This window comes from Chenopodium album, chromosome 2, assembly GCF_948465745.1.
Source record: "Chenopodium album chromosome 2, dcCheAlbu1.1, whole genome shotgun sequence".
NCBI classification, from domain to species: domain Eukaryota; kingdom Viridiplantae; phylum Streptophyta; class Magnoliopsida; order Caryophyllales; family Amaranthaceae; genus Chenopodium; species Chenopodium album.
Window position 1 is genome coordinate 82,951,841 of NC_137835.1, and position 11,082 is coordinate 82,962,922.

An 11,082-nucleotide genomic window follows, 5' to 3' on the forward strand; every position below is an offset into this window, starting at 1 on the left:
CATTAGTGTAACTGGGTTAATGATACCTTTTATATGGTATGAATTATGATTTTGTAGTACTGAAAATGTAGATTAGATCTATGGTATAATATAGATGAGCAATCTTTTTGTTTAGTGGGGTAAAGTACAACTACTAGTTATTTGACATGGTTGGAATCTGACATGTATGTCTATTATGTTATGATGTTTGCTTATGTTGAATAATTCCTTGTTTTTGTTGGAAATACAATTTAGTACAAATTTTTTGGGAGCAGTCTTTGAGAATCATGATTTCCCTCTGTGTGATCCTGTTGATGGTTGTCAGAAAACATTGGATTGATTTTGTTAATAGTTGTTGAAGTGAGGACTTAATTGAGGAATTAGTTTTTAGTTGGAACTTGGAAGGTAATGATGAAAGCAGCAAGAAATGAGATTAGCTTAAATGTTTGTTTACACATAGTTGCATTGAGGAACTCATAGCTGATCTCAAGGAATGTTAAAAATGTGGCTATGAATTTTGTGCTATCTTGGCCTATTGGGTGGTCGTGAATCGTGATGGTAGGGATTAACTAATTTGCCAGTCCTTGGTTCAACGCTATTAGCCCTCACCGCCCTTCAGCATGATTGACCCTTTACCAACTTCACATTCAGTCACAGTTAGTTCCAAAATTGTATGTTTGTATCCGACATTATGACTTAAATACTTAAGTATCAAGATACCATAAGAATTATCTTAGTTATTGTGCTTGATTTTGACTTATTGATGAAGCTAGAGGAAGTTTACTGGTTATAATAGATAACTCCTAAACCCCCTGTATCAAGTCGGATTAACAAGTGAAATGCAGTTGCGATATGCACATCTCTTGATTAATCTATCATCTCTAGTAGAGGGCTAGAGGCTACTGAGTAAACAATTAGTATCATAGTTATGATTATAATAATCAGTTGCACTTGATCGTACAAATGAGAGTGAACTATTTAAATCAGTAGAAACTAAAATCATCTGTTACACAAAAGAGGTGAACCGTACAACATTCTTAGGAAATTGTAACGAAATAAGTGGGTGTTAATTTGTAGGATCAATTAACTTAATTGCTAAAGTAGGTTCTTTGACAATGAAAACTTGAGATGTTTGGCATCCAAAGCAGTATGACTACTTAAGGGCCCCAATGTTATTGCCTTTCACATATGATGTCCTATAATCTCTCAATTATGTGGTTTATAAGCATATTAGCCTTTTTTCTTGTCTCACTTGTGAAGATTATTGTACTAAAGCATAATTTGCTTTCTAAGTACGTTTTTAGTTTCTTGTTCTTCGCATATTAGGAGTTTATATTCGTTGGTAATTATCATTGAAGCTATAATTATATCAAGGTGACAGAAGATTGCTGGAAAAAACTTGATTATATTTGGAACACTTTTGCTTAATACCTGAGCTGACTCGGCCTGAATTGAGCCTTCAATTTCTGGCCTGACTAGTTTTCTTGGTAATTTTGTCCTAGGCCATTCCTTCTCATTAACCTCAGACTTGACAGTGTTAGGGGCAGAATGGCCGGATCATTTGTTCGTTGTTTTGCCTGGTCCATGATCAGCCCTAGAAATGCAGTATGTTGAATTGTTGATATAATATAAGTTACCTAAGTCCATGCATGCTTCACATCTCTGCATGAGAATATTAGATACATGATTAGAATTAATTTTTTTTTTCTTTAATGTTTCTTTACAGATATTCAGACACTTTGTCTTTTCGATTGTTTCATTTCGAGTCCACTTTAGACTCAATGAAGCAGAATAGCAAAGAAAACCATAACTGAGTAAAGGTGAAAAGCAAACACGAATTTTGCATCAGTGTAACGATTTGGTAAGTGTCAATTCCATAATGAACCTCGGTACTCTACATGTACTCCCTCCGTCTTGAATTATTTGTCATGATTGATAATGTATTTTATAATAATAATGTGACAACTAAATCCTGACAGAGGTAGTGTTGTATTAAGGCTATGTGGATTGACAATCTACAATTTTTCTCTGAATATAGATGATGCGTGCCTTATTGATGTGTGCATTATTGCTGTATGCATCTATTGGTAACATTAGCACTAGTTTCAAATGTCAATAAATGGTCTGAGTTCAAAGCCAACAAGTGATGATACATGCTGTTTTATTTCTTTGATGTGTGTGTGTGTGTGTAATACATGCTGGAACTTTTTGACTCCTATCTTTGACAATGTGTTCCATTTCTACTTTAATTATCTTCTCTACCATCACTATCAGTATATGCATATGTTTCTTCTTTTGTGGCTCATCATCTTCTTTGTACCTATCCTTAGGTGTGCTACTTGGTATCCTACTCTGTTATGGAACTTCAAGCAAAAGCTTTTTTAAGTTCTAGGTTCTTATGTCAAATTATTTATAGGCTTTAAGATGTAGACAGTTGTTACTTTACACCATCCAAATCTTAATTATCACAGGATCCATAAAGTATATATGTGTCACATCAATTATCTATACACGCTTCAATCTAGTAAAATTATTAACATTTTTGCGTGTTTTTGCTGAAGGTTTTATGTCGACCCTTAAAATATTAGAGAGAAGATAAGTATGGAAACATTTATCATGTACTCCGTAGTTAATAATATGCACATGGATTTTTTTCTTGGAGTAAAGAAATTCTTAATTGTACCTACTAAATTAATCAGCAAAGTAGTTTGCTTTAAGCAAAACTAACAATAAAAGCAATTTGGCTTCTTATTGCCATAATTACATGTACTTTGTCCTTAATAATGTTGAGTATCAAGCAAATTATATGAATATAAAGCTTGATTAGGAATAAGCATAAACAAACACTCACTTTATATACTTTACAGAACAGATTCATTACATTAGATTAATATACAGGTAGACTAACTTTACTCCAAAAGCTTTGATCAAAACCCATGTGATGATCAACTGATTCAAAAAATAGAAAAGAAAAAGAAATACAAAAAAAAAGGCAAAAGTTTATACCACAATATCCTTGATATAAAACAAAAATGAAGAATAAATACAGCTATATATAGTCCTAATCCTAAGATTATGTGGTAAAAACTAATGTTATTTGCTTGAGACTGGAATCATTGTTGGATCTCCCAGTTTCTGCAAATTTCCAGGCCTTGTTTTTTTGTTCCTCACAAAACAAATACAAAATGACAGGTTGTGCTCTGAGTACTTCCACTATCCTACACACACTTAAAATCCATCATTCCCTTTTTCCTCAAAAGGGAGGTGATGGGCAAGAAAAAAATAGACTAACCCCACAAAAATTTGGGTTTTTTTTTTTTACATTTTCTTTGGATAAAGAACAAAAGCAGAAACAAAAAAGAATGAAAGAAATTAAAAAAATAGGGTCAGCAAACCTTGATTTTTTCTTGTTTGCATACCCTGAACCTCCCCTTCTCCATCTAGGAGGGGTCCTTCACTGAATTCTAGACGACAAAAGTTTGATCCTCTTCTTTAGCTGTATCTTTCGATTCCTTAGATCAAGACTTTTTGACTGATCTTGTAGTGAAACTTAACCATGAACAATGGAATCTGCTTTAGCATGGGCACTGACTAGTATCAGTATGTTGTGGTGTAGATAGATGTATGACAATGTTGAACTGAAGGGTGATGTGATCTTATGTTTACCAATAATGTCATGGAAGGATTTACACTGAAGCACAATGATCTGTATTCTTCATGGCTTGAACTTCTACATTCTTCAAATCACGTAAATGTTGTAGAATCTCTTGAAGAAGATCCAAGCCTTTGTCACCTTTCCTCAATGAGCCAATGCAGTGTTTTAGGAACTCCCTATCAGCTTCTAGTGCTTGTAGTCTCTCGTAGACATGATCAACTTCCTCTTCTACGGCAAACCTTTTCTTTTCTAACTCGAACTTTGTAATATGAAATTCATCTTCATTTCCATTTAACACTCCATTTGGGGAATCTAATGACTCTGCTGCATCAAACAGTGGAAGAAGAAGCTTCTTTGGCATTGAATCGTTGATCCTCCTGTCTTGCTGATGTTTTCCATTGACATGAATAAACTCATTATTGTCACCCCTGTTATCAATGTCGAAATCTTTGCCATTCTCTTCATAGAACTGCTCAAATGGTTTCATGTTCTCAAAATGTTCCTCTTCCTCCTCTGCTAGAGTAAAGAGCTTTTCCTCTAAAACCTTGAGCTGCTCTAGAATTGCCTGCCTCTCCTCTTCAAACCCGGCCAATGAGTCTTGTAAACATAGGACTGCATCGGTTGGTGTATCTTGGTGCCCATTTTCTGCTTGATAGCGAGGACTAGTTCCAACATCTTCTTCTTGATCCTTCACCTCGTGATTGTAATCTATCGATTGCCCATCACTCTCCTCTCCATAACTGCAAGAAGCAGAGGAATTCCTGCTTCTCCTTCTACACATTATCCTCATCCTCTCTTTTTCTTCATATTCCATCACCTTCTTTCTATACACTTCAAGCTCCTTCTCGAGCTCTTGCTTCTCTTTCTCTCTCTTCACCACGAGTTCATTCATCATTTGCAGTGCTTCCTGGTCATACTCTGACTGCTCTTCCATCATTCTTTGGTACTGTGAGGCTTCCAACTGCATTGTTGCTTTCTCTTCTTGGAGCCTAGTTATCATAGCCATTGTTTGATTTGCCGCGATTGCTGAGGCATTCCTCTCTTCCTCTAGCTCTTTGTATAATGCTCTCAAAGTTTTCCTCTCAGTGAGTAGGTCCACTTTGAGCTTCTCCATTGTTTCTCCATGCTCACTAATCGTACTCATCCCATCAAGTGATTCCTCCGTTGCTGATTCCCTTCTCCCTAGCAGCAATAATTTCTTATGTAGGCTTTCAGAAGATGTTGGTGTATCAGGAACTTTGTCTTCCTCAACTTCATCATGTGACATGCTCACATTGGCATTAAGACTTCTTTCACAAATTTCATCATCTGAATTTAGAATTACAGAATCAGATATAGGCCCAAAAAAAGAACATAACATGAAATAACCAATAACCAGGGGTGTTTGAATATTACCATGACATACTACATTGTCAGTAAGTGTGTGAGTTTCTTGTTTGCTGGCTGTAGGGGGTTCATCCACTTGAACCAAGAGCTCATCTGTTGAATTCTGATTTGTTTCAGTTTCGATTTCATAACTCCTGAAAAGCGATGCAAGATTCGCCTCATACTCTTGGAACAATAGCTTCTCTGTTGGATTCTGATTCTTTTCCTCAATATCAGTTTCATCAGTCATCAAATAAGATGCATTATCCTCCTTAGAATCTGTTCATAGGGGTTAAATTATTTAGTTTGACTCAGTAGTATAATAACAAATTAACTCAAAAATTAAAAGAATAAAGATTAAAGAGGTTGGAACAAGTCTGTCAGTACCTGAAGAAGTAGAAGGTGTCTCTAAACTCACAGCTGTTACTTGGCTATCAGCTTGTACAGCTTGATTGTTTCTCTCTTGCACATCCAAACTGGGTGTACTCCCAGTAGTTGCAGTCTCCTCCTCTTTTTCTTCTGAAAGAAATGAAACTTCTATTTCTCTCTCCTTTTCCTGCTTTGGAACTGATTGTGGAAGTTGTGAATCCTCTTCCTCCTCATCTTCGCGAACTTGCAACTTCTCTGTCACGCTCTCCTCTTCATCTGTAGGTAAATTTTCACTTATGATCTCATCTCCTTCATAAGCCACCGGAGAAATTTCTGAATTTTTCATATTTTCCTCACTTTCGGGATTTGGTGAGTTCTCATATTCAGAACCAGCAACAAGTTCATTTTCCTTAAAAACCAACTCAAATTTGTCTGAACCCTGCATCTTGTCCACGGCAGGACTTTGTAAATTTCCATACTCGAAACCAGCAAGAAGATCATTTCCTTCAAAAACCTGCTCAAATTTGTCTGAACCCTTCACCTGTTCTTCATCTTTAGGAAGATTTAATATCTCAGTCTCAATACCTGCAGTAACAAGCTCATTACCCTCAAAAACCAGCTCAAATTTGTCCGAACTCTCCATCTTCTCCTCTTCTTTGTGAATTTGTACCTTCTCAATCACAAGTTCCTCTTCTTCCTGTATACTAGGCAAATCCTTAGCAATAGTAGTAACCTCACACCCAGGAATAACAAGTTCGTCTCCCTCGAAAACAAGCTCAAATTCCCTGGAAAATCCTGATGAAGTTTCTTTCCTTCCCTCAAAATTTCTGCTGATTTCTGCACTTTTACTCTCCACCTTGATAGAATCATCATTAATAAACTCAACTGGGATTAATCGATAATCATCATGATCAATATAAAAATCTAGATGCTGTGGAAGCATATCAGGACACAAATTTTGAGTTGTAACTCTAACAATCTCCTCAATTTCACCCTTATTTCTATTAATATTATCGAGAGGTTCCTTCTCTGCTTTGAAAACTACTTCTTCGTTCTCCTCTTTAGCTTCTTCATCACCATCATCCAGTATTTGATACCCAAACTTGGCTTGATCATCTGACTGATCAGAACCTATCTGCACATTTTGATCTGATAAAAAATCACCCAATAATTCTCTGTCTTTAATCACAAAATCTGAGGACGAAACTTTACTAATTGGATTGACCTTGATCAATACTCTTTCACAACAAGAACACTTCTTTGTAGCATCATCATCTTCATCTTTAACTATACCAATCTCTGTCATCCATTTGCTGACTTCAGGATCATCTGATGGAGCAGCAGAGCAGCTGTCACACAAATCATGTAATTCAACGAGCTTTCGATGATGGGAGCAATACCCAATCTTTGATATCTCAGCAGCATGTTGTTCACAAATGATTTCCGAGTAGGATGAAAACTTTGTCTTCTTGTTTTTGTCATTCTTGTGAGAGTCTAAGAAATGATCAATCCTTGAACATAGGAAACAAGGAGGTTTAAGGCCAAAATATAGCGCGAATTTAAGGATGAAGTAGGAAAAGAGAGAGTTAATAAGAAGGAGAAAGATTAGAGTCCATTCAAGAAAGGCATAGATTAGAACACGAGTTATTCTGTTTGTTCTTCTATGTAACATGGATGAAAATTTGTTGGGTGGTGCCATAGATAATTAGTATGTAGTTGAATTCCTTTGAAATAATATGTACAGTAGGAACTCGAACGCGATTATGATAATGATGATAGATAGATAGATGGATAGTTGTTGAGGAAGGAGAGAGAAAATAGGGTGAGAAGAAGATGAAATGGTAGAGGAAGATTATTACAGAGTAGTAGTAGTTTGAATATTGAGGGAGCCAAAAGCAAGAAAAAGAAGCAAGGGTCCCAAAAATAAAGGGAAATTTGTCCCTTGATTTGCAGAAATACCAAAAAAAGGATCTCAGTAAATTGAGCATGCAATGGAATTGGCTATTCTTAAAAAAAATGATTTTATGTAAGAAAGCATCTGATTTTTTTGACCAAGTGAAGCAAGCATTACTGATTTTTCTATGTTAATATTTGATTAAAAAAAAATAAAAAAAAAGAGTGTTTTAACACATAAAATTATACGGAGTAATACTGTAACAAGTCTCATACGTAGTACTATGGATCACTTGAGCACGATAAATTATTATGGTAAAACAAATCGCAAATCATTGTTATTTTAGAAAATTTCATACATGATTATTTCTTCAAGGGAGGGAGTATTATTTACAAATAAATATTATTAGTGACGGGAATGCTTGTGATACAAGGTAGTAGATCATGAGATCATCACAAATAATCCAGAAGCTTACAGTAAGCAGCAGTATTATCCTTGCATTTGATGTCATGCTTAAAAAATCTTAATATATAATTATATGGTATGAATTTATATTATTCTTAAGTGCTAGTAGAAGAATACTTGAAATTAAGAAAATAATTAGGTCGGTGATGAAAAAGAATATAGTTAATAGAGAGAATTGGTCAACTTTTGGCAATTTATGAACGCTCCACACTTAATAAAATTTTGTTGTTAGGCAGCTAATTTGAAGTGGCCTACCAACTTGAGAAATGAGCTGGTGGACCATAAATATTTATACATTATTATTATGATTATTAATTATAAATATAAAGCAGCTAATTAAGGGGCCCCTTTGAGATGCTTTAGATGTTGGGTCTCATCATGTGTTTTTTCAATCAGGCCCCCTTATTATTCATCCCAATTTGTCTGCTTTTCATATCTTTTATTTTTATAAATTTATAAAAACTACCTCTATTTTTGAAAATAATTATGTTTTAATTTTTTTTGGTAATATTAATACAGTGAGTGTAAATGTATAATCATGATATTTGTTGAATTGCATTAAGTTTAAAATGTCAAGATATTATTTCTCAAATTCTATTGTCTGTATATTTATTTATTTATATTATTTTGTGGTCATTGTTTATACTATTATTCTGTTAAGAATGATTTATTGGGATGGGGGTGGCTTTATTTTTAGCCAAAATTGAATTATTTTGCCCATCTATGAAATGTAGTTATCGTAATGTGTGATGATTTGATATAAAGCAAATCTATTTTGTTTATTGTGTATAAATTAGATGACATACAACCCCCAACCCTCCCAACTCCAATCCAAAAAAAAAACCCAAATTGGACCACAACTAGCTAATTACACTTATTATGGGTGTCACTAACTTCATTATGGTCACACCATTACAACATACAACGGTATCAATAGAGCGTTCTAGAGTTTTTTAGGAGAATATGAATCATATGCAATAGCAATAGCAATAGTCGATAAATCCTTAGTCTCAAATATTCCAAAATGGTTTGGGGTCGGCTAACTTAAATCATCGAAAGAAACTATATTCTAAATTTCGCTTCATTGGCATCATTGCATTTGTGTCTATGGATCTTCAAGCCTTTCATAGTCAGCAGCAATAGCAGTGATGGAGGAATAGAGGGCACTGCTATTGAATGTTATTTCCTCAACTAATGTGCTATAAATTCAACTACTTTATGAATATTATGTCTTTTCATGCTCTTATTTTGGCTATCAACTTTATTTGTTTGAGAATTTTAGCACTTTCATCTACACATAGAATGGTATACTTCGTATTAAACATTCCAAGTTACCTACCTAAAATCTTAAAATTGATCTTAAATAAATATTATCATGCGGAGTATTATACTTCGTATATAATTTAGGGTCGGAGGGAGTATGTCATTGATTGATACTTGTTCCTCAATTTGATGATGAATTCTACATAAATGAAACTGAGAATGACCCAAGCCCAATTATAATTAGTGAGAAATACCTGAATTTGTTATCTTATTAGTTTTTCAATCTATTGAATTTGGGACTTGTTTTTAAGGCCCATGGGCCGTTCAATGGGCTGGCTAATCACTTAATCAATTGATTGGTGTCATTAACTCACCATCTTGCTCTTTCTTTAATTCTTGCCCCTCTTCTCTCTGCAAAACCAATTAATGCAAAATATTTCTTCAATTTTCCCGCAATTTTTTTGGATTATCAATCATAGTTAATACCCCAGCAGCAGAACAAAACCCCCCATTAATGGAAATTTTCCAGAAGGTATGTAGTTTGAATAATGATTCCTTGTTATTTTTCAGCACTCATTTGGACCCTTTATTCCCTCTAATTTTAGCTTCAGAATTGATTGTTGTCTGCTTTTTTTTTCCCCTATAATTCTTTATAACTTGGAGCTCATGAACCAAAACCTGGAAATTCAGCATATTCAGTTGGAAAGGAAATTCTTAAATGTTAGCATGGTTCCTCAAGGAATTTGCATATATATCACAATTGCTGTCTAATTAGAAGAAAAAAGAAATATACAAAAGGTTTACTAGGGTTTAAGTATTTGCAATTGTGGTTACATAATTGAGTTTAACATAATGTTAAAATCTACATAATTATATGTGTTTGAATATGAGATACCAGTTGCCAGAAGTTTACTGGGGTCAGTGGGTTAGTTCATAGTATTTATAATTTTCAGCTCATTGCCAGTTTTTTTTTTTTTTTTCCTCCTATTTAAAAGTTTAGGCATAAAATGTTTAATTGATTGTTTGAGTGTGTCATTGAGATCTGAATATTAAGAATTTGGATTATTTAGGAGTATATAAGTAAATAAATCAATCAGCTTGCCAATATAAATATTTGCTGTTAATAGGTCAAGTTGGTGTCTGACATAGTGAAATGTATGTTACTTATCACTGCTTCTTGTGCAGAATCCCTTTTTTGGGTATGATTTTATGAGCTTAAGTATTAAACCATTTCTGCAGATAGCTGTCTGAAGCTGAATGTAGGACTTGTATCAATGGATTGGTTTTATTTGTCGCTTGGAGTTATTAGAGATCACAATAGTTTGTGAGATAGAAACATAATATTAGCAAGTTGAATAGTTAATCTAATTAATTAACTAGAGGGCTTTTAATGATGCTATAGGTTAATGGTAATTTATAGTGATCTTAATTTATATTATCTGCATCACATTCAATTCAATGTCTGATTCTAGCTTTGTAATTCATGATAGTGGATACTGCTTACTGCTTCACGATTTAAATTAGGGATGTAGGTGACGAAGTTAGACTGTTTGCCCATTGCCAAACGAGGTTTGTTGGTTCTGTTCTGGCTTATTGGCCTCGATTTTGGACATTGTACTGAGAAAATTCCTAATAAGTTGAACTTGTTGAATCACTACTCTTGTTAAAAGTAGGGGATATGTTCTTAAATGCTGAATAAGGGTATTTGACTAATTCTGGGTATTGCACATGCAAAGCTAGGATATACTTAGCAAGCAGGAGCCGAAACTAAGAGTGAGATCTTCTGTGATTGTGCAGTAAAATAAAAAAATCTCCGTAACACCTTATTGCCAAGATATAATTAACATCGCAAGGGCTAGCTGCGTCATGAGTACAAAGGATCCTTATATCATATTCCTTTATGGATAACTGGTGTGACAAATTTAATACAGGAGTCTGGAACTAATTGAGTGTTCAATGTCATTGATCAATCATGTAAAAAAACGTTTTCCTTCCTGTTCTGTTTTAAGTCACGTGATGTAATCCTGAATATGGGGGCAAGTATCATTCTTTAAAAGTTTAAAGCATGATAAGACAATCTCTTATGCCTTAA

General features: G+C 34.3%; 1 protein-coding gene across 1 annotated transcript; it reads right to left on the minus strand.

Annotated features, from left to right (window-relative positions):
- Positions 1–2,777: 2,777 nt before the first annotated feature.
- Positions 2,778–7,318, minus strand: LOC145603914 (myosin-binding protein 2-like). The gene is made up of 3 exons (XM_081659885.1): positions 5,387–7,318; positions 5,030–5,278; positions 2,778–4,942 (listed from the first exon to the last, which is right to left on the minus strand). The coding sequence occupies exons 1-3, from the start codon at positions 7,065–7,067 to the stop codon at positions 3,666–3,668; spliced, it is 3,207 nt and encodes a 1,068-aa protein (XP_081516011.1). The 5' UTR covers positions 7,068–7,318; the 3' UTR covers positions 2,778–3,665.
- Positions 7,319–11,082: the final 3,764 nt, after the last annotated feature.

Coding starts and splice junctions, on each gene's coding strand:
- LOC145603914 (XM_081659885.1), bottom strand. CDS start 7,067: ATGGCACCACCCAACAAATTTTCATCCATGTTACATAGAAGAACAAAC. Junction 5,279..5,386: donor GACACCTTCTACTTCTTCAG/GTACTGACAGAC, acceptor CCCTATGAACAG/ATTCTAAGGAGGATAATGCA. Junction 4,943..5,029: donor TGACAATGTAGTATGTCATG/GTAATATTCAAA, acceptor TTCTAAATTCAG/ATGATGAAATTTGTGAAAGA.